This window comes from Callithrix jacchus, chromosome 5, assembly GCF_049354715.1.
Source record: "Callithrix jacchus isolate 240 chromosome 5, calJac240_pri, whole genome shotgun sequence".
NCBI classification, from domain to species: domain Eukaryota; kingdom Metazoa; phylum Chordata; class Mammalia; order Primates; family Cebidae; genus Callithrix; species Callithrix jacchus.
In genome coordinates, this window is record NC_133506.1 from 89053628 (window position 1) to 89079998 (window position 26371).

Here is a 26371-nt window from a genome sequence, read left to right on the forward strand (position 1 = left end):
TACATAATCCCCGCCCCTGGGCCGGAACTGCCGTCGCCTATCCCAATTCTCCTCCCTAAGGTTAGGTCAAGTTAACGTCACACTGAACCAGTGCTCCGGAAGCTAAAGGTGGCCATGCTGTGTGGGACCACGTGGCCAGAGCAAGCAGAGTGTCGCTCGAGTAGTGTTTGTTAGGGACCAGAGTTTAAACCACCGGCATGTTTGCGTAAATGTGGTTTCTTCCCAACCGGTTTATCTTGGGGTTTTTGGCCAGCCTCCTGACGCCACTTCTTCACTTTGTCTTCATTCCCAGACCGACTTTCTAGACAGGTCATGAACACTCTCCACCCAACTGCAGTTTCCTGTCAGAGTATCTGAGGAGCCTGTGAGGCGTTCTGGAGCTTTAAGGTCAGGCGCCTTCCGGGAGCCGTAGCCTCCGCCCCGCCCTTCGGCCCGCGCACCCCTCATTGCGCATGTCAGGTTTTGTTCCCCTCCCCCCACCAGCAACGGGCTGAGAGGCGGCGGCGGTGGCGGTGGCGAAGGGGGCGGAGAGGGAGGAACGCGGCGGGACCTGGCTGGGACAGCGCGTACTTTGGGTCGCGGGATTCTCTCCGCGCCGGCGGTGGTAGTAGCTCCCGCTGCAGCTATAGCAGCAGGTTTGTGCGTGGGGGTTCTGGACTCCGGGCCGCTAGCCCTTGGGGGCACTGGAGGCAACTGCTGGGCCTAGCGAGGGCTGAGAATCCGCGGCCTCGCTTAACAAAAGAGTCCGGAGAGCCTCCGTGCACTGGCGGCAGAAGTGCCAGGAAGGGGTGGGAATGCGAGCTGAGGCCTGGAGGGCTCCTTCCTAGCCGCGTCGCTCTCCCACGGCTCCCGCTTCCCTCGCAAGTCTTACCGAGGCCCAGTTGGCGGCTTTCCGGAGGAGGCGCCCGCTCGCCTAGGAAAGGGATTTGCAGGGTGCCCGGCTCCGAGGCAGGGATAGCGCGGGGAGAATTCTGACCCAAGGAGGCAGCGCTTGGGAGATGCAGGCCTCCGAATCTGGGGTCCTGATAGGCAAAAGCTGCCAAATGAGAATTGTGAAAAGACATAGGCGATGATCTTTGTCCAGCCTTAAGTAGGGTGATGATTAGCATCACAGTAGTCAGAAACTTTTTTGCGGCCTAGTTGAGAATCTATCTGATGTGAATGAATAATTTATGTGGAGTTGCAAACATGTACATCAAAAATATAAAGGCTATCGAGAGTTTTGGGGAATTGTATTTTAGTCACTTGAGAATTTGTCCCCACTCCTGTAGGCAGTTATCCAATTTCCTGTGGCTTCCCTGTATATATTCTTTTTGTAAATGATCTTTCTGTGTCTGTCCTCCCTCATAGACACACCCAGGTCTTCCTAAAGGGCAAGGACTATGTCTTAATTCACTTTGCAGAGCCAAGCCCGGTTCTGGCACATAGGAGGTGAGCAGTGAGTGTTTTGTACAAAAATTAGCTTTTAGACTTTGAGAACTTAAGAAAAAAATGTGTCTTTCTGTACCTAGAAGAGGCATTGTGTAGCCTAATGTGCAGTTCATTCATTCAAGCTATATTTTTGTTGATGCCTATTCTCTAACACCGTTCTAGGTGGTGGAATAGGTGTTAGACCCCTGCCTTTGTGAAACTTAACTTTCTATTAGCGGGAGGAGAGGCAAACAAATATGTAAATTATACTGAATGTTAGAAGATGACCAGTACCTTAGGAAAAAGAAAGAAAGCTGGAAAGGGGTTTGGGGAGGTGGAATTTGCAATAAGGTGGTCAGGGAAGTCCGGACAGTCTAGCCAACATTGAAGGGGACCAGAAGGAGGAGTGAGCCCTGTGTTTATCTGGGGAAAAGAACGTTCCAAGCTAGGGAATAATAAACATAAAAGCCTTGAGGAGGACAAAGCTGGCGGCACCTTAAGAGTATGAAGACCAACGTGTTTGGAGCACTGTGAGGCGAGGGAGTAATAGGAGATAAGGTCAGGGAAGAATGGAGGGAAGGGAGTGCAGAACAACCAGAGCCTTTTACGCTGTTACTTGGATAGGAAGGATCTGAGGGTTTCCATCAGAGGAATGATATGATCTGATTTATATTGTTAAAATTTAATGTAAGAGAGGAGTGCAGTTGTTTAAATTTGTGTTTTGTTACATTGATAGTCATTTAATCAAGTCTTTGTTTCTTTAAGCTGACAAAAGAGAAGGGATGCTTCTAAAATAACCATAACCCGGCATTTACTTATATTTGGTTTAGAAGAGTGTGATTAAATTCTTGAGTTTTTATATAGATTCTCATTAAAGAACTGACCTATATATAGTGTGTGAGATACTCTCAAGGTATTATGTAGAGTAGATGCTAATCACTTTCACTAGAGCTCTTCCTTCCACTTCCAAACATACAGTGATAGTGTGGTTTATATAATCAGTTGTTTTTAGTCCACTATATTTAAAGTCATTTAGATCATATCTTATTTTCTACTATTGCCAAAAACACAAACCAGCTAAATTGTCTTCCTTTATAAGCAGGTTTCACATTTATTCTCATTTCGTAGTCTTCGCTAGTTCAGTCTTTCTCCCTAGAATGTCTTCCTCTGCATATCTCTACCCAGCTTGCATCTTTCTTTGCCTAGCCTGCCTTCTGGCCCTCTTATGAAGCTCATCCCTGATTGTTAGCTCATGGTGATCTCTGACATCTTCAGTGTTTTTTTTTTTTTTTAGGAGTCTCGCTCTTTCGCCAGGCTAGAGTGTATTGGTGGAATATTGGCTCACTGCAGCCTCCACCTCCCGGGTTCCAGCAATTCTCTGCCTCAGCCTCCTGAGTAACTGGGATTACAGGCACCCGTCACCATGCCCGGCTAATTTTTTGTATTTTTAGTAGAGATGAGGTTTCACCATCTTTGCCAGGCTGGTCTTGAACTCCTGACCTCATGATCTACCTGCCTTGGCCTCCCAGAGTGCTGGGATTACAGGCGTGAGCCATGACACCTGGCCATCTTCAGTGTTCTTGTGGCACTTACGTGTGCCATATCTGAGTTGAGAGTCTGATATTCTCAATTTATCAATGTAAAAATTGCTTCTTCAGAAATAATGTAAATAATAATGAAAAACATGATGGCAGCTAACATATTGAACAAGTACATTTGTGTGTATGAACTTTTTCACACCAACCCTTGAGATAGGTAGGTGATAGTTTCATCTTTTTTTGTGTGTGTGGTGGTGTCTCACTGTGTTGCGCAGGCTGGTCTTGAACTCCTGGGCTCAAGTGATCCGCCTGCCTCAACCTCCCAAAGTACTGAGATTACAGACATGAGCCACCATACACAGCCTCTCACCATTTTATAGATGAGGAAACTGAACCCAGAGAAGCTAAATAACTTCCCCAGGGTTCATATCAAGTTATTAGCAAAGATATACACATAGCCTGTGCTGCTTTACTTTTCTGTTAAGATTTCCTACAAAACCATAGCGTTTTATTTATTTTTTTCAAGACAGTGTCTTGCTTTGTTGCCCAGGTTAGAGTGCAGTGGTGCAGTCAGCTTACTGTAACCTGGAACTCCTGGGTTCAAGCAATCCTCTTGCCTCAGCCTCCTGAGCAGCTAGGATTACAGGCACGTGCTACCATGCCTGGCTAATTTTTAAATTTTTTTTGTAAAGACAAGGTCTTGCTGTGTTGCCTAGGCTGGTCTCTAACTCCTGGCCTTCAGTGATCCTCCAACCTTGGCCTCCCAAAGGGCGAGGATTCCAGATGTGAGCCACCTCACCCAGCCAGCCATAGCATTTAGTGCCTAGAACCATACCGAATATGACTTCATGCCATCTTGAATATCTCTCTTCATCCTAGTTGTAGATCTCCTTTAGTCTTTTACATATTGAATGAATGAGTATCTAATATTGAAAACATAGTGTAAGAAAAAATGAATAAGCCTGTTTTTTTCAGCCATGAATCCTGCAATGAATTGGGCTGAAAAGGGAGTTTGTGGAAGGAGATGCCCTTTCTCTGGAGAAATCATATTCATGTCTTTAGGAGTTGGTATTTGAGACGGGCTTTGAAGGATAGGACTTTGGTAGATACTTACACTTTATAGGAAAGAGATTTGATGGAGGTGGAATCCAGGTAGAGGGAAGAGCATTCACCAAAGTGCTTGTTTTCTTGGAAACCAGTAGAGCCCTTGGGAAATATGAAAGATAGTTTGTTGCCACAGTGGAGGGTCTCATTCCAGCATGATTAACTGTGGAGAGCTGTGAAATTGAAGAGAGTGACAGAGTCAGAAACGTATGTTCTGGGAGAACCTGGAAAGGGTTTTCAAAAGCATTTGAATGCTGACCTCCCTTCTGTGAGACTTTTTCTAGTTCCACTGTATTAACACGCACTGCTACTCTACCAAAGGAGGTAAAACTTCATTTTCTCTTTTCACTGTGTGTCTCACTGTTACTTCATCATTTTATACTTTATTACATAGAATCACTTCTTATAGACTATGGAAGATTTGCTGGTTTTTGATGAAGCATCTGGATGTATATTGCCATTATTTTTCAATAAAACAGACATTCTTGGGACAGTAGAGTTGTCAGGGGAGGATCACCTGTGAAATGTCATTCATCTCAGAGAGGCCTTTCCTGACTTAAGTCTGCAATAGCTTGCCTTTTACCTGCTTTTTGTATTTTTTGTAGAAACCAGGTTTTGTGTTGTTGCCCAGGCTGGTCTCAAACTTCTGAGCTCAAGTCATCCATCTGCCTCGGCTTCCCAAAGTGCTGGGAGTGTAGTTGTGAGCGACTGTGCCGGGCCTCATTTTGTTTTCTTCTTTCGCTACCATCACTGCCATCTAGCCACAGAACACTTTTCATCTTGTAAAACTGAAATTCTATACCCATTAAACAATGACACCCCATTTCCCCTCCCCGCTACCTCTGGCAACCACTCTTCTACTCTTGTGTCTCTGAGCTTGACTATTCTAGGTATCTCTTTTTTTTCTTTTTGATTTTTTTTTTTTCTTGGTAGAGACGGAGTCTTGCTTTGTTGCCCAGGCTGGTCTCAAACTCCTGGCCTCAAGTCCTCTTCCTGCTTCCCAGAGTACTGGGAATATAGGTGTAAGCCACTGCATCTAGCAGTTTTATTTTTTTAGTGACCAAATAGAAATTTGGGTGTCTATCTTTTGCTTCTATCAGCTGTCCTCCCACAAACCTCAGATTGTCAAAGTTCAGTAGCCATGTACCCTGCATGGTTTAATAGTAGGAAAAACTGTTATCAAGAGACTAAGTCATGATATATTGAGGATGATCTGGCTTAGATTTAATCAGGAAGGGTGAATAGCTAAATAAGGTTTTTTAGTAATGAAAGACGGTTTTCACAAATGGATGAATTTTGGAGAGTTTCAATACATCATATTTATTCATTCAACAGATTTTTTTGAGTACTACACAGACACCAGGGATATATAGTGCTGGACAAATTGAGCAAAGTCCCTGCTCTCGTGGAGCTAATAGTCTACTCGGTGGTGTATGTAGAAAGCACAGTGGTGTATGTAGAAAGCACAGTTGCTTGACCTTTCTAGAGGCAGTAATTGAGGGGAAATGGGCTGGGTGTTCTAGATGAGCTAGAGAAAGGATTGCTTTTGCATCTTGCTGAGTCTGAGCGCCATTAAGCACCTCTCACCTGCCTGCCCAAGGTCTCACAGCCTGCCTGTTTGTGGTAGGAGCTGATTTGCTGCTTTTGTAATGCGAACCTTCTGATTATTTAGTAGGGCTGATTAATATTCATTCTTGTTCTTTTTTGCTCCTTCCTTCTAGTTTTGGGGTAAGAGTGAGTTACTCCTGTTGTTAAAAGTTTTGATCATATCTGGTCTTCTCTGGAAATCCTATGATTTTTTTCTGTCATCTTGCATCTTCAGTTTTTCTAACTTTATTGATTTTTCCGCTTTAGCATATAAACATACATCTGTTTCTTTAAAAAATAAAATGTCTGTAGTTACTGCTTCACTTTCTTTTTCCTATCATTGGTAACCAGCCTACAAAGTACTCTTGACTCTTCTTCATCTAGTCTTCATTCTCTACCACTTACTTGCTGGGCACTCCTCAACCGTGCCTCTACTGCTCTATTGAAACTGCTTTCACCAGTGACTCCTGGTTACATGTACAACAGAAGCATTTTAGTTCTTAACTTACCTGATTTTAGTTTTCTGCCCATAGAGCTTCTCTCTCCTTAACTGTGTTCTTCCTCTTTTCTCCCCTTGCTTCCTTCCCTCTCTTCTCTTTATTTCTCTCCCCTCCTTCATCCCTGTTCCATCTGAAGTTTCCATGTAAGCTTCTCTTTTTCTGCCCATTCCTAAATAGTGATACACATTAATGTCAACATTGAGTTGTCTTACTGGCTGGGTGCGGTGGTTCGCGCCTGTAATCTCAGCATTTTGGGAGGCTGAGGCAGGTAAATCATGAGATCAGGAGTTTTTGAGACCAGCCTGGCCAACATGGTGAAACCTCATCTCTACTAAAAATACAAAAATGCCCCAGGCATGGTGGCAGGTGTCTGTAACCCAGCTACTCGGGAAGCTGAGGCAGGAGAGTTGCTTGAACCCGGGAGGCAGAGGTTGCAGTGAGCTAAGATTGTGCCATTGCACTCCAGGTCTGGGCAACAGAGCAAGACTCCATCTGGGGATGGGGGAAAGAATTGTGTTACCTCTTTTCTTGCTCTGCATGGTCTCTCTGCTAGCTTATTTATTTGCATCACTAACCTCAAATGCAAATGTCTTACATCAGATATATAGTTCTACTCCAGACCCCTCTCTGCAGTTACTGATCCTACTTGGCATCTCTCCTTAGCTCGCCCATAGATACTGAACTCACCTTCTTCCTGGTTTGGCAAGCCTGACTCTTAGGTTTCCATCTCCATTGGCCATTGGTGGCCCCACAATTCACCCAACCTTTTTTTTTGAGATGGGGTCTCACTCTGACACCCAGGCTGGAATGGAGTGGCATGATCTTGGTTCACTGCAACCTCCGGCTCCTAGGTTCAAGGGATTCTTCTGCCTCAGCCTCCCAAGTAACTGGGGCTACAGGCACGTACCACCATGCCTCGCTAATTTTTTGTATTTTTAGTAGAGATGGGGTTTTCACCATGATAGCCAGGATGGCCTTGATCTCCTGACCTCATGATCCACCTGCCTTGGCCTCTCAAAGTGCTGGGATTACAGGCATGAGTCACTGTTCTCGGCCCACCCAGTCTTTAAAGCCAGAAACTTGTAAAGTTATTCTAGACTCTTCTACCTTAGCTTCCACACCAGTGGCTGGTCACACAATCCGAATTGGTCTTTCCTCATAGATATCTAAATATCTATGATCTATCCACCGTTTCTCCATTCTCTCAGGTACTTTCTTCGTTTAAGATTTTGTCACTTTATGTCTGCATTGCTGAAACAGCCACCTAACTACTTTCCTCGCCTCTTCCATGGGTATCTCTCATTCTCTTTCAAAAACACTGATCTGAAAATTTCTCTTCTGTGTAAAATTAATGTTTCCTTGTAGCTGTCAGAATGCAGTTTTGTATGGTACTTCGTTAGCATAGCCTCCTAAGCTGTTCATCTTGACCCTGCCTGTCTTTTTGAACATGTGGCATGCAAATTTCCCAAATGTCCTACTGAACTCTAGCGTCACTGAACTATTTCCTGTTCTCTGTGGTAGTACTTAACAGATCCTTCCATCTGAAATGCCCTTCTTTAATGCTTCTCTTTAATGCCTCTTGAGATTTCAAAATTTAACATGTCATCTCCCAGAACACTTCTGTACCTTTCCTTCCACTCATGGACCACCAGTGAATCCACTTTGTATACTACACCTGTTAGAATGCATCATGTTGTTTTCAGCTGCCTCAAACTACACTGTCTAACTCCTTGAAAATAGGGACTGTATCTTTCATGTATGACTGTCTGACCTTCCTCAGCAAGCTTTCAGTAAACTATTCAGAGTTTTCCTGCTAGGAGAGTGTGTGATTCTTAAAAATTCACCTGAATGTAAATATCTTTTCACTATCCTTTCTTTGACTGTCTTCTCATCCTTATGGCTTATTTATTAGCTCCTCGTTATACATTATATACACTAGGAAAAATGTGATAAAAGTTGAGCCCATTATTTTTGTTGCTTAGGAAAGCTCTTGTAAAGATAGTCTTATAGATTAGTTTAAAAACATTATCAGATGCTAAAGTTTTCTTGCTTGTAAAGATTTTTACTAAATTTCATGGCACTAGAATTATATTGATTTCCTGATTGAAAGAATTTCTGTATGGGATTCCTAAAGAGAACAGGAGATGAAGTTTGAGTAAACTAGTACTTACTAAATACTTACTTTAGTCATTATCACAGTTACAGAAGGAGATCCAAAATGAGTAAAGACAGTTTCTATCTGGAGTCTTGAGTTAAGGGTCTAAGTAGAAGTTGTCATGGTGTAATTCAAGTTTAATACCAAGCAGGTTGGGACCATGACTCACACCTATAATCCCAGCACTCTGGGAGGCTGGGCTGATCGCTTGAGGTCAGGAGTTCAAGACCAGCGTGGCCAAAGTAGTGAAACCCTGTCTCTACTGAAAATACAAAACATTAGCTGAGTGTGGTGGTGTATGCCTGTAATCCCAGCTACTCAGGAGGCTGAGACAGGAGAATGGCTTGAATCAGGGATGCAGAGGTTGCAGTGAGCCAAGATTGTACCACTGCACTCCAGCCTGGGCAACAGAGTAAAACTCCATTTAAAAAAAAAAAATGTATTACTAAGCAAGCAACTAAGTACTGTGTATAATAGCAGTTGAACAAAACCTATGAGGTATATATATAGACAAGGGGCATAGAACAGTGCATGTTTCTGATCTCTTCGACGATGTTACTATCATAAACAGTTTCTGGAATTTTTTTTCTCACACTGGCTTCAAAGCTAGGGGAAATTAAAATTAAACATTTTAATTTTTCTTACTAATAGTTAACAAAGTACAAATCAAATAACTGCTGCTAACATTTTGATAACCTTTAAGCTGTCCCTGTATGTGTAACTCATGATTTTTACATAGATAGAATCATACTACTCACCTTGTTTTATACCCTTACTTATTTTACTCAATGTGTAATGGATACTTTTTCATAAATGTAAGTAGTAATTAAAATTTTTAGGCCAGGCAAGATGGTGTGGCTCATTCCTGTTAATCCCAGCACTTTGGGAGACTGAGGCAGGAGGACTGCTTGAGGCCAGGAGTTGCCTGTGCCTAGGCAACATAGTGAGACCACAAAAAAATTAAAAGAAAATAAAAAGCCAGGCATGGTGGTTCACGTTTGTTGTCCCAGCTACTCAGGAGACTGAGGTGGGAAGATGACTTGAGCCCAGGAGTTCATACAGTGAGCTGTGATCAGAGCACTATACTGCATCCTGGACGACAGCAAGAACTTGTCTCAAAAAAACATATTTTTAAAACTTAGAATGCATTTTTCTTTGAGCAATTGCATTTTAAAACTTGTTCCTAAGGAAATAATGGAAGGTATGCACAAAGATGTACCTATAATGATGTGTTTTGCAACATTTTAATGTTACTAGTATTATATAATAATATGTAAAGTAGTAAAGAAATAGATATCTAATCACATTACACATTATCACAGTATATCCTTAGGTGAAGAAATCAGTAACTTAAATAATATGTACAATATGGTTTCTGTGTGTGTGCGCGCGCGTGCGCGCGCACACACGTGCATGTATTCATAGAAAAAGTAGCAAAAGATAGAACAAAACCGCATATCTGGGAGAGGAAATTTCAGATAGTTTTAAATTTTTTTCTTTTTCACTTTCTGCTTTTTGTAAAACTTAGATAAATTGTATCATTAAAAAGGTTTTTTGGGGCCAGGTACAGGGGCTCATGCCTGTAATCCCAGCGATTTGGGAGTCTGAGGTGGGTGGATCACTTGAGGCCAGGAGTTCCAGACCAGCCTGGCCAACGTAGCGAAACCCCATCTCTACTAAAATGCATAATATTAGCTGGCTGTGGTGTCACATGCTTGTAATCCCAGCCACGCAGGAAGCTGAGACATGAGAATCTCATGAACTTGGAGGCAGAGGTTGCAGCGAGCTGACATTGTGCTGCTGCACTCCAGGCTGGGTGACAGATTGAGACTCTGTTGCAAAAAAAAAAAAAACATGTTTTTTGGGCCAGGTGCAATGGCTTGTGCCTGTAATGCTAGCAGTTAGGGAGGAAGAGGTAAGAAGGGGAACTCTTGAGGCTGGGAGTTTGAGACCAGCCTAGGCAACATCTTGAGACCCTGTTTTGTTTTTGTTTTTGAGACTGAGTTTCACTCTTGTTGCCCAAGCTGGAGTACAATGGTGAAATCTTGGCTCACCGCAACCTCTGCCTCCCAGGTTCAAGTAATTCTCCTGCCTCAGCCTCCCAAGTATCTGGGATTACAGGCATGTGCCACCATGCCTGGCTAATTTTGTATTTTTAGTAGAGACAGGGTTTCTCCATGTTGGTCAAACTGATCCTGAACTTTCAACCTTAGGTGATCCGCCTGCCTAGGCTTCCCAAAGTCCTGAGATTACAGACACACCACTGCACTGATCCCTTGACCCTGTTCTATTTAAAAAAAAATGTGTTTTGGAGCCAAGAGTAATGTAAGGTATTGTTTGTAAAGTGATTTTATCAATGCACAAGACATTTGTTTGTAATTTTTAACCACAGCCTAACTGAATACTTCAGGCAACATGTCGATGACAATGAATCATGGTTTCTTCCTGGATAGTGTTACTAGTGGGCAATTGTTCAGTAAATACATAGTTCATAGTACTCTTCCTTAAGACACGAATACACAGTTACTGTCTACAAATAACCGATCTTTTAAGTTTTGATTCCTTGATTTTTTCCAGATTTCATTACCAGAGGATAATCGCTAGTTTTGGGACTGTCTTGCTGATAGCACCTCGGTTTTTCTTATAAGGATGAAGACATTCAGTCTTTTCATATCTCCAGTGGCCTAACACAATACCCAGCACATATCAGATTCCCAAAAATATATTTTCTTATAAGTATTTTTGTAAATCTTATAAGGATTAGCAGGCAAATCCTTTTGGTGTGATTATATTGAATACTGCATTCCTGTTTACATTGAGATCCCAATCAAATGAATAACAATTTCTTCAGTGTTTTAGAAAATGTCATCATTTGTTGAGGCTAGTATAGTGTTTATCTGAAATACAATGTCAACGTTTGTGGTTTTTGTTTTTTTAAGAGACCAGATTTCACTATGTTGCCCAGGCTGGAATATAGTGACTATTCACAGGCAGGATCATAGCGTACTGTAACCTTGAACTCCTGGATTCAAGCAATTTCCCTGCCTCAGCCTCCTGAGTAACTGGGCTGGAAATGAATCTCTTAATGAGACAGATGGGATTTCCTTTTTCCTTTTTTTTAATGTGAAAAGAGACAGAATCTCTCTCTGTCGCTCAGTCTTGAGTGCAGTTGCGTGATTGTAACTCCATGTAACCTGGTACCCCTGGGCTCGAGTAGTCCTCCTGCCTAAGCCTCCCAAGTAGTTGGCACTGCAGGCCTGGGCCACTCTCCTGGCCCAGTGTTAAAGTTTCAACTGAGAAGCTAAAGATTAAAATTTTAGGTGGAGATTGGAAGGGACTTACAACTCAGTGGGGCTATATACACTTTTTAAAGTTAAATTTATATTTGTGTATCTTACTCCTAACAGGTCAGTCATTGGCACCATGAACTGGAATAAAGGTGGTCCTGGCACTAAGCGAGGATTTGGCTTTGGAGGTTTTGCCATCAGTGCTGGGAAAAAGGAGGAACCCAAACTCCCACAGCAGTCCCACAGTGCCTTTGGGGCAACCAGCTCTTCTTCTGGATTTGGAAAGTCAGCTCCACCACAGCTCCCTTCTTTCTACAAAATTGGATCTAAACGGGCCAACTTTGATGAAGAAAATGCGTAAGTGGTGATTCCTGGTATTGTAGCAAAGGTTGGGCTTTGAGATACTCATTCTATCAGCAGAAATTGAGGCAGAGAAACTATTTGTTTCTAAATAATTTCTGAAATTACATATCTCACTGAATTCCACTGTTCCTAATAAGTTAAATTATCAGGTTTACTCATTTGTGAGGAATATTAATGCCTGTAGAGTTACTTATACCTTTACTCTTTCAGTGAATTATGTCCTACTGGGCTGTTGCTCCATGTGGGATTAGAAGCTATTGAAACAGGCCAGGCGTGGTGGCTCATGCCTGTAATCCCAGTACTGTGGGAGGCCAAGACTGGCGGATCATCTGCGGTCGGGAGTTTGAGATCAGCCTGGCCCATGTGGTGAAACCCTGTCTCTACTAAAAATACAAAAAATTAGCCAGGTATGGTTGGCACAACTGTAACCCCACCTACCTGGGAGGCTGAGGCAGGAGAATTTCTTGAACCAGGAGGCAGAGGTTGCAGTCAGCCAAGATCCTGCCATTGCACTCCAGCCTAGGCAACAGTGCAAGACTCTGTCTCAAAAAAAAAAAAAGCCATTGAAACATAAGTATGGTTGAAGAGTTTTATATAATTAATGTGGTTTTGGGGTTTTTTTTTTTTTTTTTGGAGGCAGAATTTCTCTCTTGTCATCCAGGCTGGAGTATAGTGATGCAGTCTTGGCTCACTGCAGCCTCCCTCTCCTGGGTTGAAATGTTTCCTGCCTCAGCCTCCTAAGTAATTTGGATTACAGGCACAAGCCACCACACCTGGATCATTTTTGTATTATTAGTAGAGACAGGGTTTCACCATGTTGGCCAGGCTAGTCTCAAACTCCTGACCTCAGGTGATTCACCCACCTCGGCCTCCCAATGTGCTGGGATTACAGGCGTGAACCACCCCACCTGGCCTAGTGGTCTTTACTTCAGTCTTTTACTGCCACCATATAAATTGTTTTATAAACACAGGCAGTTGTCAGAACTGATGGAAGTACAAGTGTGCCTCAACATCTAAGTCTTTAAAACTATTATGTTGGAACATTTGATAATGGTAGAAAAATACATGAGGCCAACAAACATAAGAAAAAATGCTCATCATCACTGGTCATGAGAGAAATGGAAATCAAAACTACATCGAGATACCATCTCACGCCAGTTAGAATGGTGATCATTAAAAAATCTGGAGACAACAGTTGCTGGAAAGGATGTGGAGAAATAGGAACACTTTTACACTGTTGGTTGAAGTGTAAATTAGTTCAACCATTGTGGAAGACAGTGTGGTGATTCCTCAAGGACCTAGAAATAGAAATTTCATTTGACTCAGCAATCCCATTACTGGGTATATATCCAACGGATTATAAATCATTCTACTATAAGGACACATGCTCACAAATGTTCCTCGTAGCACAGTTTACAATAGCAAAGACCTTGAATCATCTCAAATGCCCATCGATGATAGACTGTACAGGGAAAATGTGGCCCATATACACCATGGAATATTATACAGCCATCAAAAACAATGAGTTTGTGTCCTTTGTAGGGACATGGATGAACCTGGAAACCATCATTCTCAGCAAACTGACACAAGAACAGAAAATGAAATACCGCATGTTCTCACTCACAGGCGGGTGTAGAACAATGAGAACACATGGACACAGGGAGGGGAGCACTACACACTGGGGTCTGTTGGGGGGAAATAGGGGAGGGACAGCAGGGGGTGGCGAGCTGGGGAGAGATAGCATGGGGAGAAATGCCAGATACAGGTGAAAAAAAAAAAGGGAAAATCTCATATTTTCCCCATAGTTCTCATAATTGGTAAATGCTTTTTACCAATTACCATTTTTAACTTGCTGATACAATAATGTGCTTAGAAAAAGCTGGGATTTAAGGGTTTGAGTTCTAATTTCTATACAAAATATCTCTCTTTGCTGAATCTGAAGAAATCTCTTGTTGCTATTATTACCAAGCTGGTTGTGATACTGCCTCACTGCTTGAGGAGTTTTTGTTGTTGTTGTTGTTGTTTTTAAATAGGATCTCACTCTGCCACCCAGGCTGGAGTGGAGTGGTATGATCAAGGCTCTCTGCAGTCTCGACCTCCCAGGCTAAAGCAGTTCTCCTACCTCAGCCTTCTCAGTAGCTGGAACGACAGGCACATGCCACCACACCCTGCTAATTTTTTGTTCTTTTGTAGAGACAGAGTCTTGCTCAGGCTGGTCTGAAACTCCTAGGCTCAGTGATCCTCCCACCTTGGCCTCCCATAGTGCTGGGATTGTAGGCATGAGCCACTGCACCCAGCAGATTTTAATTGGAAAAAAAAACTTTTAAGATTGGAGTTTAAAATTACTTGAAAATACACAGCAATATTTTAGAAAGCTGATATGTTACTCAGGAATCAAACATACAAGTAGTGTTTAAGGTTTAGCAAAGTTAAAAATCATTATTCTATATAGCAGTTACCCAGCTCAAGCTATTTTTTCATTAGTTAACTAGAACACACTATATACAGGAGGCTGAGGAAAGATGGCTTGAGGCTAGGAGTCTTGAGGCTGCAGTTAGCTATTTTTGCATCACTGCTCTAAAGCCTGTATGACAGAATGAGACTCTGTCTCTAAAAACAAACAAAAAAACCAAAAACCTATGCAAATGGCTATGCATGAGTAAATATGTATATATATGCTATATGTGAATATGTAATCACATCGTATAGTATATAGTGTAAATATGCTATTGCTACATTAGTGTATATAAGAGTTACTTTATAAAGGAGTATGCATAAGCATGTCTACTATATATTTTAGGCCAGGTGCAGTGGCTTATGCCTATAATCCCAGCACTTTGGGAAGCTGAGGTGGGTGGATCACTTGAGGTCAGAAATTTGAGTCCAGCCTGGGCAACGTGGTAAAGCCCTGTCTCTGCTAAAAATACAAAAATTAGCTGGGTGTAGTGGCGTGTGCTTTTAATGCCAGCTACTTGGAAGGCTGGGGCAGGAGAACTGCTTGAACCCAGGTGTCGGAGGTTGCAGTGAGCAGAGATGGGCGCTGCTGAACTGCATCCTGGGCAACAGAGCAGGCTCTGTCTCAAAAAAAAAAAAAAAAAATAGATACACACACACTCACTCTATAGTCTATATTATTGTTGCATACAGTCATATTAGTATGTATATATATGTGTGTATATAGTATAACAATTAAAGCTCTTAAAATAATTCCTGGGAAGACTTGAAATGCTGTAACTTTTTAAGCTGCAGTTATTTATTTATACTAATATTTGGTTGTATTACTATTTAATTTTGAGATAAAATCTTAACAGTGGTTTTAGTTTATAAAGAGCTGTAGTGACATTCTTTTCTGGAATGTTTGTTAAAGAGAAAGTGGTACTTTATCCAGCCTTTGAAGTTGTCCTTTCTGAATACTCAAGTATTATCACAAATCATTTTGGATTGAGCACTTATTTTCTTTTTTTTCTTCTTTCTTCTTTTTTGAGACAGAGTCTCGCTCTGTTGCCCAGGATGGAGTTGAGTGGCACAATCTCAGCTCACTGCAACCTCCGCCTCCTGGGTTCAAGCAGTTCTGCCCCAGCCTCCTAAGTAGCTGGGATTACAGGTATACACCACCATGCCTGGCTACTTTTTGTATTTTTAGTAGAGACAGGGTTTCACCATGTTGGCCAGGCTTGTCTCGAACTCCTGACCTCAAGTGATCCACCTGGCTCAGCCTCCCACAGTGTTAGGATTACAGGTGTGAACCACCATGCTCAATCTAGCATTTTTCAATTTTGGAAGTTTTCTGTCAGTCCCCAGAAAATAGTCCAGAACTTCTGAAGTTTTCGGTCTTACAAAAATCTCTCTTAAGTTTTTATTAAGGATTGTAAGGATAGACTGAATTTCTAATGTTTCATTAAAAAGTTTCCTTTTAGCTGAGTGCAGTGGCTCACGCCTGTAATCTCAGCTCTTTGGGAGGCTAAAGCAGGCAGATCACATAAGGTCAGGAGTTTGAGATTAGCCTGGCTAACATGATGAAACCCCTGTCTCTACTAAAAATACAAAAATTAGCCAGGCGTGGTGACAGGCACCTGTAATCCCAGCTGCTAGGAAGGCTGAGGCAGATGAATTGTGTGAACCCGGGAGGTGGAAGTTTTGGTGAGTCAGGATTGTGACACTGCACTCCAGCCTGGGCAACAAGGAAAACTCCGTCTGAAAAAAAAAAGAGTTTTCTTTATTCCCATAGCACAGCTCTTTAATATCTGTCATATTTATCTAACAGTGATCAGTAAGTTTGTACTGAAAACTCTTCCCTTTTAACAGAACTGGGAATATGATTTGACCATATACTATTGAAATGGACGTCTCTTGTGATTACTTTTTTGTAATATTGAAATTTTGCATGTATTAAGTAGTACTTAATAATTAGGTAATTAGCCAGAGCCTTGGAGGTCTCTAATTTGATCTGCATTCAATCTCCTAATAATAAGATACACCATAATAAAAATTTTTGCTAAGTGAAAGATTTACTGATCCCAAAGTAAACATTCACTTTACCAATTTGCATTCTAATTGTCAGCTATTTTGAAGATGAGGAAGAAGATTCTAGTAATGTTGATTTACCTTACATTCCTGCTGAAAACTCACCAACTCGCCAGCAATTCCATTCCAAGCAGGTAGATTCTGACAGTGATGATGATCCCTTGGAGGCATTCATGGCTGAAGTGGAGGCAAGTATTAACATGTTTCATTAAAATATTTAGCAGTTAGAAATAGATCAGGTTAGCATAGTACTTCAAACCTTTTTCAAAATTTGTTTTCTAGTCTTTTTTTTTTTTTTTTTTGAGAATTTTGGTCTAGTACTCTATAGTTTCATATGTCTACTTCCACTTGCTCTGTAGTACTTTTGCGATGATTAGCGGCTAGAAATTTGAACTGTAACCCATGAATATGGTAGCTCTAGATATATATGTGTGTGTTTTATTTTAATAATCTTAGCATATCCTTAAATGTAATTAACACCTCATTCAATCTAGCATTTATTAAGTACATATTTATGTAAGATAATTGAACTTAAGGAATTTGCCAAAATTACAAATTCTATATTCTGTAGGTTTTTTTTTTTTTTTTTTGAGATGGGGTCTCTTTCTGTCACCAGGCTGGAGTGCAGTGCCAGGATCTTGGCTCACTGCAACCTCTGCCTCCTGGGTTCAAGTGATTCTCCTGCCTCAGCCTCTCAAGTAACTGGGACTATAGGCACATGTCACCACACCCAGCTAACTTTTGTATTTTAAGTAGAGATGGGGTTTTACCATGTTGGCCAGGATGGTCTTGATCTCTTGACCTTGTGATCCACCTGCCTCGGCCTCCCAAAGTGCTGGGATTACAGGCATGAGTCCCCGCCCACCCTATTCTGTGGTTTTAAATATTTTTTCTTCATCAACATCAATGACCTCCTGTAGAAATTCAACTTAATGACCACCTCCTTGAAACTCTTCTCACTAGGCTTTTGTGATTTTCTGTTATTTTCCTTTTTCTTCCTGATTTTTTCTGTTTGTTTTTGTTATTCTTACTTACTTTTTATTGTGGAAAAATTTAAACACATACAAAGATAGAATAAAATGAAGTTTTATTCACGTACCTTCAACCAACTTTATTAGTTAACAACGTTTGGCCGCTTTTGTGTTATTTAATCTCTCCCACCACTGATTTTTTCCTTTCTTTCTTTCTTTTGTTTTGGAGGCAAGGTCTTGCTCTGATGCAGGCTGGCTAGATAGAAATACAGTGTTGTGATCATGGCTCACTGCAGTCTCAAACTCCTGGGCTCAAATGATCCTCCTGCCTCAGCCTCCTGAATAGTTGAGTTTATAGGTATGCACCACCATGCCCAGCTAAGTTTTAATTTTTTTTTTTATAGAGGTGAGCTTTTAAACTTCTGGCCTCAAGTGATCCTCTAGCCTCAGCCTCCCAAAGTGCTTGGACCACAGGCATAAGCCATTATGTTGAATCCATTTCTGTTTTGGTTTATTTTAAAATCTCAGACATATAATTTTATCCATCTGTATTTCTGTGAGAACACTCTTAAAATTACAACCACCAGGTTATTGTTGCATCCGAAAAACAAATAATTAAATATCCATCTGACTGTTATTTGTGATCCTTCTTGCCATCTTCCTCCCGTTTTTCACATGCAGAGGTCCCTTTACAGCTTTCCATATTGATTTACTGTCCTCACTCTTTATACAGTCCTTGGTGACCTCATTTACTTTTAAAATTTCTTGGCCAGGTGCAGTGGCTCATGCCTGTAATCCCAGCACTTTGGGAGGCCAAGGTGGGCAGGACATGACCAGCCCGGCCAACATGGTGAAACCCTGTCTCTACTAAAAATACAAAAAATAAGCCGGGTGTGGTGGTGCAGCACCTGTAATCCCAGCTACTGAGGAGGCTGAGGCCAGAGAATTGCTTGAACCTGGGAGACAAAGGTTACAGTGAGCTGAGACTGTGCCACTGCACACACCATCCTGGGCAACAAAAGCAAAACTCTATCTCAAAACAAAACAAAAAACTTCTCTCTGCATAATTTACATCTTTAGTTGTATCTTTCACTTTAGTTTTGGTCCTGCTTCTCCAGAATCATATTTGCCTTTTTTACATGAGTGTGTCCCACTGGCACCTTAAACTCTATTCATCATCTTTTCTTCCTCATCTTTTCTTTCTTTTATTTCGGTGAATAGCGTAAGTGTTTACATAGTCACCTTAGCTTAAAACTGGCTTTAATTTCTTCTGTTCATCACTGCCCATTCATTTTCTTTCTTTAACAAATTATCAAGCATGTTTATTATTTAATTTAATCCTCAAAATCATGGGAAATAGGCAGAAAAATGTATATGTAAATATAACTTTTTAACTGATAATAGAACGGAGCCCTAACATAATTTAAATCACTTGCCCCAAATCATATTGGTACTTAATGTGGCAGACCTGGAACTCAAATCTAATTTTTCCTTCTTAATAGTCCTGAAGGTCTAGCTCTTTCCCGTATATCATGCTGTCTTTCCTCTTGTCATTTGCCAAAATCTGTCAATCTTTATTACAGCCCTTGCATCTGTTCTTTCCTTTCTGTTGCCATTGTAGCCATCCTACTTTACATTCTTGTAAATTCTCTCCCTGCTTTACGTTCTCTGCTGTCTTATTAGGTAGTATACAGCTGCAGGTTAATTAGACCAAAAAATGTTTCTTTTCATGGTATTCTCCTTGCTTAAAAACTGTCACTTTAGATGACTGGACATGGTGGCTTACACCTATAATCCCAGCAGTTCGGGAGTCTGAGGCAGGAGGATCCCTTGAGTCTAGGAGTTCAAGACTAGCCTAGGCAACCTAGTAAGTCCCTGTCTCTACAAAAAATAAAAAATTTAGCCAGATGTGATGGCATCCTGCTATAGTCCCAGCTACTCGGGAGGCTGAGGTTGTGATAAGCTGTGATCATGCCGCTGTAATCAGCCTGGATGACAAAGTGAGACCCTTTCTCAAGAACAAAATGAAGCAAAAAACTATCACTCAGCATTTTGGGGGTCCAAGGTAGGAAGATCGCTTGAGGTTGGGCAACATAGTAAGACCGTGTCTGTTAAAAAAAAAAATCGTCACTTAATTGGTTATGAAATAAAATCCTTTCAGATTTCTTAGTTCCTTGTCTTCAGCCAGAATACACCTCTCGTCCAAGGAAGGTGGGAAAGAAATAATCCAAGATAAATGTGTTTTTGTTTGTCCTAGACATTGTTTTTTTTAAAATGTGAGCCAACATTTTTTAAAATCAGGATTGTGTCTAATAGTCCAGACTGTTGAAAAATGGAAGATCTGGCAATATACTAAGTCTGTGTTTTTGTGTGGCAGGAAAAGGCTGTTGCTGAGCAAATGGCTGCCTGCATTAGACGAGGCCTGCTTTTCCTTGCTCACCATGGTTGTATCCATCCCTGTTTCCTTCTTAATGTTGAGGCCACTGTTTATAGAACCATTTGTCATTTCTCTTGCATTGTAATTTTTCTTTTCTTTTCAGACAGGATCTTTTGCTCAGGCCAGAGTGCAGTGGCACCATCCCACTTCACTCTAACCTCAAATTCCTAGGCTCAAGCGGTCCTCCCACCTCAGCCTCCCAAGTATATGGAACTACAGGTGCATGCCACCACACTCGGCTGATTTTTAAAAATTATTTTTTTCCCAGCCTCGTCGCAAAACTCCTAGGCTCAGGCAGTCTTTTTACCTTGGCTTCCCAAAGTGCTGGAATTGTAGGCAGAGTCTGTGCCCAGCGTCTGCATTGTAATTTTTCTTAGGATGGAGAATTATTTTTCTGAACATAGTTCTCTATCAGATACCAGAAAATAAAGCACTCATGGTGACATAAGAAAAGTTAGAGTACATTTCTGTAAAAGAATATGCCTACTTGCTTATTTCCAGTTTGGTCTTTGAATTTCACATCTTTGATTTTGAACAATTAAGTTCCTTACTGAAGAATATACATCCAATAGTTGGCAGAGCCAGAATTCATCTCCAAACCCCATATTCCTTATGCAGTATCATTCTGTATCTAAATTCTTGTAGCACTGTCTGTTTCTGCCTCTTGTCAAACTATACAGGTTACTTACCAAACACCCATACAATTCAGGACATACATGTGTCTTGCAACATAGTAGGTATTTAATTAATATGTTAAGTGATTTACCCTAGGAGTAAAATGAATTGTCATGTTTGAGATGTCTGGTATGCGTTGTTTTTTTGTTTATCTTCTTGAGATATGAACGTTTCCTGATGAACTATGTTTCCAAGAGAATCTGGTCTCATTATTTCTTGAGGTATCCCTAGTGATGAATTAAAAGAAAAATTAGCTCTTGATTTTCTGGGTGTAAATAAGATTTATGGTATTACAAACTGGCATAGCCCTTTGTGAGTGAAAGTTTCTAAGAATGGCCTAAATTCTTCTGCTTGTCATTTTAATAGTTGAAGCTATTTGGGAATTAAATCTTTTTGGTACAGTATCATTCTTCGGGTTATCTTTTTGGTGTAGTACCAAAAGGGGTTTTGTGGCTGGGCACATTGGTTTATGCCTGTAATCCCAGCACTTTGTGGGGCAAAGGCAGCCTGATCACTTGAGGGCAGGAGTTCGAGACCAGTCTGGCCAACATGGTAAAACCCTGTCTTTACTAAAAATACAAAAATTAGCTGAGCATGGTGGCATGCACCTGTAGTCCCAGTACTCAGGAGGCTGAGGCCGGAGCCTCAGGAGCATCCTGATCTCGTGTCACTGCACTCCAGCCTGGGTGAGAGAACGGGACACCCACCTCAGAAAAAAATGGTCAGCGGGGGGGGGTTGCATATTTTAGGATAAAGATTTTGTCTGATCTTAGAGTGTTGTTACCATTAATTCCTGGTTTCAGATGTCAATTTTTTTTTTACACGGAGTCTTGCTCTGTTGCTCAGGCTGGGGTGCAATGGCGCGATCTCGGCTCACTGCCACCTCTGCCTCCCAGTTCAAGCGATTCTTCTGCCTCAGCCTCCCAAGTATCTGAGATTACAGGTGCCCACCACCATGCCCAACCAGTTTTTTTGTGTTTTTAGTAGAGATGAGGTTTCACCATGTTGGGCAGGCTAGTTTCGAATTCCTGACCCCTTGGGTGATCTGCCCACCTCGGCCTATCAAGTGCTGGTATTAAAGGCGTGAGCCACTGCGTTCGGCTCAGATGTCAAAAAAAAAAAATTTTTTTTTTTTTTAAGTCGGGGTTTCACCATGTTGGTCAGGCTGGTCTTGAACTCCCGACCTCAGGTGATCTGCCCTCCTTGGCCTCCAAAGTGCTTGGATTACAGGCATGAGCTACTACGCCCAGCCCTGTCGCCAGCTTGGAGTGCAGTGGTGCAATCCCAACTCACTGCATCCAAGTTCAAGTGATTTTCCTGCCTCAGCCTCCTGAGTAGCTGGAACTACAGGCTTGCACCACCACGCCTGGCTAATTTTTCTATTTTTAGTAGAGACGGGGTTTCACCGTGTTGGCCAGGATGGTCTTTATCTCTTGACCTCGTGGTCTGCTCACCTCGGCCTCCCAAATTGTTGGGATTACAGGCGTGAGCCAACCTGCCAGGCCATCAAATTTTATAGGAAGTATAAACTTTTCTAGTGCTTGAACTAGATGATGTATTTTTAGCCAGTGTTCTGAAAAAAGATTTATGTAGGCTTAAACAATATGTTCTACCACTCTTGGTGACCTGTTTCTTATGTTACATTGCTTATATCATCTTCAGTTTCTAGTCTTATAGCTGGTTCAGTCGTCTGAAAAGTAGGTTGTTTGTATGCCATGCTTCTCTTTAAAATAATTTATCTTTATCAGGAACATTTGGTTTGATAGAACACTCAACCATGCCATGGTATATTTAGTGGCATTTTAAAAAAATCTGAGATTGCTGGAAAAACTCGTGGTGCTTTATAGTGAGAAAAAGTTGTGCAGAATGTATATAACCTTGGGAAAAATTACTTAATTCTTCTGACCTTGATTTTTAAATGTATAATACAAATGATTAATTTAGATCAGTGATCATCAATTTGGGATATATAAGAATTGCCTATGGAAAATGTAAAAACTACATACATTTAACTCACTCCAGCCCCCAAAATTCTGATTTAGTAGGTGTAGAGCAGCATTTTCATTTGGCACTGGATTTGTTGTGGTGCTATTCTGTGTATTGTAGAATGTTTAGCAGCCATCCTTGGCCTCTACAAACCGGTAACCTCAGCTGTATTCCACTCCCAAATTAAAAATGTCTCTAGACGTTGCCAGATGTTGCCTAGGGGCAAAATTGCCCCAGGTTGAGAGCCACCCTTCCAGAGTCAGATGTATAAGGTCTTAAGGTACACTTTGAGGAAAGCTGATCTGCCTGAATTAAAAGTACTTTACATCTGTAATTTTATCATTAATTTATAAAAAGCAACCAAAGATTATATTTGTGAAGCAAGCATTTTTGTTCATTTTTCCATGCATGACATATTGTTACAGATAAAAATCATGTAGTTTATATACAACCATTTTTGTAGAGCATTTTGTTATTTCTTTTTAAAAAATAATTGTCAGGCCAGGCACGGTGGCTCACACCTGTAATCCCAGCCCTTTGGGAGGCCGAGGCATGCGGATCACCTGAGGTCGGGAGTTTGAGAGCAGCCCGACCAACATGGTGAAACCCTGTCTCTAAAAAAAAACAATAATAATAATTGTCAAAATGCAATTTGATTGTGTCAAAATGCACTTGTCAAACACATAGCTAAAGCTATTATGGCAGTTGTTCCAATCTAAGAATTGTTTCTTTCAGTGTTTTTAGTTGATGTGATTCTATACAGCCTTTTGTTTCATTAGGATCAGGCAGCTAGAGACATGAAGAGGCTTGAAGAAAAGGACAAAGAAAGAAAAAATGTAAAGTAAGTTGTTTTCTTCTTCCTCACAAAGGTTACATGAAAACTGCTTAAGTATTGCAAAGCCTATTCCCCCAAAGTTTATAGAGAAAAAATACTGAAGTACACAGTGCCTTTACTTGAAGTTATTCCTATATCTTGAATACTTCTTTAAAAATAGAAATGGCAACAGTCTTCACATTTGCAATAATTAAAAAGTGTTTGGTTTGGTAGAATAGTATTTGGTTTTTGACTGTATATAGTTGTTTAGTAAACACAGGAATGAATTATTAGAGTTTAGGGGAGCATAATTACTAAAGTTTGGGCTGATTATTCTGAGTTTGTCTCATAATTAACATAAAGTAGGTTAATGCCTTTATGATTGATTATGAAAAGTAATGGCAACTATATCATGAAAACTATGTACAGTTGAACTTTTCAACAACACAGATTCTAACTGCATGAGTTCACTTATTTGAGGATTTTTTTCAACCAACACAGATGGAAAAATAATATTCACAGTATAAAAACCTATGTAGAAGGAGGGCTGTAGTAATACCTAATACCTGATTTCATTTAGGGAGTGACATTGTGCTTTAGCAACCATAGTCTGAACTTGAAGTATTTTGTTTTCTGGGAAAGAGAAGTCTCCTCTTTGCCTTGATTAATAAACTAATAAAACTTTTTCTACCAGGCATAGTAGGACTTTTTCTCCCTGTGTTTGGCAGTTAGGGCTTCAGCCCCTTCCCGGGGTTCCTGTGCTATATGGAGGTTTAGCCATGTTTTTGGTATTCAATGTATGTTGTATCCCTTCCACCTCCCCTACACTGGTGGTGTCGCTTGCTGGTTGCCTTAGGAATAGCAAGTGCTGTAGGTTTGGCAGAATGTCTGATTAGAAAGAGATGGTTGTGGGAACTAAGCAACCATACTTTCCCTATAGCTCCTGATAGATATAGCAAGTGATAATGGCCCCCTTCTCTATGTGAACTATTTAGGAGTTTTATCCCCAGACTCATAAAGGAGTTAATGTAGTTTTTCTGTCTCCATCCCTAAGGTAACTGCTTTTGGCTGAAACTGTTTATTCTAGAGCTAGAAACTTATTGGAGACAATGAGAAGGTTGGGACCTTCTTTATAGTATATGCCAAATGCAGGAATTTTTTTTTTCTTTTTAGTATGAAATGCTTTTCACAACTGCATTTTTTGTTGTATGGATTCACAAAACTAGGATCATTTGGTATCTGTCTTCAGAAAGTTTTTACGTCTGATTACCTTGTTAGTAACTACTGTTTCTGGGGGTACCATATCATCCCATTTAAAAGAAATGCAAACTGCAGATTATAGAGTGAAGCTATACATATATATATATATATATATATATATATATATATATATATATATAATGGGTGGATAGTTTACAGTGTGCTCATTGCTGCTTTGTTATTGTTAGTGTTGAGAGTTCCTATGCTGTATGGAATTCGACACTAATCTGCTGTAAGTATGGAGCTCGGTATGTGGAACATTTGCAGGGAAGTTTGTTTCTCCGCTTGTTTTTCCAGGGGTATTCGAGATGACATTGAAGAGGAAGATGACCAAGTGAGTTCCTATGCAGTATTTCTATCTTTTATTTTTATCTGCAAAGTCTATACTGGGGAAAAGCTAGAGCTTGCCTTCACTTGAAATGGCCATTCCTGACATTCAGCAGAGAGTGTCATTTGATTTGCTCCTTTTGTACCTGTGTGACCAATTGGTAATATATAGATTCACATGGCTTTCCCTTATATTGAAGATGGAATTTTTGATCAACTATGACATCAAAAGCAAATATGGGCTTTATTCAGCTTCTTTTTAAATCCAAAATTAATGTTTATTCTGTTTAATCAGTATGGGATCTACTGATGACCTCTGGTAACATCTAATCTCTACCTCTTAGTAAGAGTTCTGTTTGTGGTTCTTGTATTTCAAGATGGAACATTAATGACTGTCTGTTAGTATTTCCTTCCCCATTGTTCAGTTGTGGAATGATGAGAATCAGTGAGTGGTAGCCCTTTCCAGGTTTGTGACCTTTCTGATTAGTGTTAACTTCCAAACTTGGATTATTAAAGCCACAGCATGTGTTCTATGGCTCTGGGCAGGGTTGATAGACACCTCACTCCAGGAAGGCTGTGGAACAGATAGATTTGTAAATCTTCTATTAGACAAGTTAAATCATTTTGTAGTACTTTTTAATTGATTTCTTCTGATTTTTTTTCTGAATATTGCTATTGTTAAAGGAATCATTACCCAAGAAGGGTCTTGCCCTACTTGGTAGGTATTGTAACTGTGCAGTCATCTGGTACACTGTGTGCACTAATTACAGGAGCAGAAACATTGTCAGTTGTACTTGGGTGTGATTATGTTCTTGTGCTTTCCTGCAGGAAGCTTATTTTCGATACATGGCAGAAAACCCAACTGCTGGTGTGGTTCAGGAGGAAGAGGAAGACAATCTAGAGTATGATAGTGATGGAAATCCAATTGCACCTACCAAAAAAATCATAGATCCTCTTCCCCCGATCGATCATTCAGAGGTATGGTGTTTCTTGCTGAATTTGATTCTTGTTTCATGCCAATACAATTTTCTTCAACTTTTAACATTTAGGTTTTCCCAGTAGTGGAGTATTCTTACATCATGGGTATATGCATCTTGTCGTCTCTACTAAGTGGTTGAGCCACAAATTGTATAAAGCTTTATAGCCTATCTTGTTCAAAGGTATAGCCAAATCACTTACATTTGACTTTGGAATTAAAACTTTTTTTTTTGGAGACGGAGTTTAGCTCTTGTTACCCAGGCTGGAGTGCAATGGCGTGATCTCGGCTCACCGCAACCTCCGCCTCCTGGGTTCAGGCAATTCTCCTGCCTCAACCTCCCGAGTAGCTGGGATTACAGGCACGTGCCACCATGCCCAGCTAATTTTTTTGTATTATTAGTAGAGACGGGGTTTCACCATGTTGACCAGGATGGTCTCGATCTCTTGACCTCGTG

General features: G+C 40.9%; 1 protein-coding gene across 7 annotated transcripts in view; it reads left to right on the plus strand.

Moving 5' to 3' along the window:
* The first annotated feature begins 121 nt into the window (after positions 1–121).
* Positions 122–26371, plus strand: part of DDX42 (DEAD-box helicase 42) — a 45666-nt gene continuing 19416 nt past the window's right edge. The window contains exons 1-6 of one of the 7 annotated variants that reach the window (XM_008996896.4): positions 122–387; positions 11702–11938; positions 16506–16656; positions 23317–23378; positions 24909–24945; positions 25767–25916. In XM_008996896.4, coding sequence (XP_008995144.1) covers positions 11718–11938; positions 16506–16656; positions 23317–23378; positions 24909–24945; positions 25767–25916 — 621 coding nt within the window. In that variant the 5' untranslated portion in view covers positions 122–387; positions 11702–11717. Of the gene's footprint in view, positions 388–481; positions 636–11701; positions 11939–16505; positions 16657–23316; positions 23379–24908; positions 24946–25766; positions 25917–26371 lie in introns of those variants that run through there. The other 6 variants (XM_002748138.5, XM_078373502.1, XM_078373500.1 and 3 more) reach the window with 6 other exon arrangements.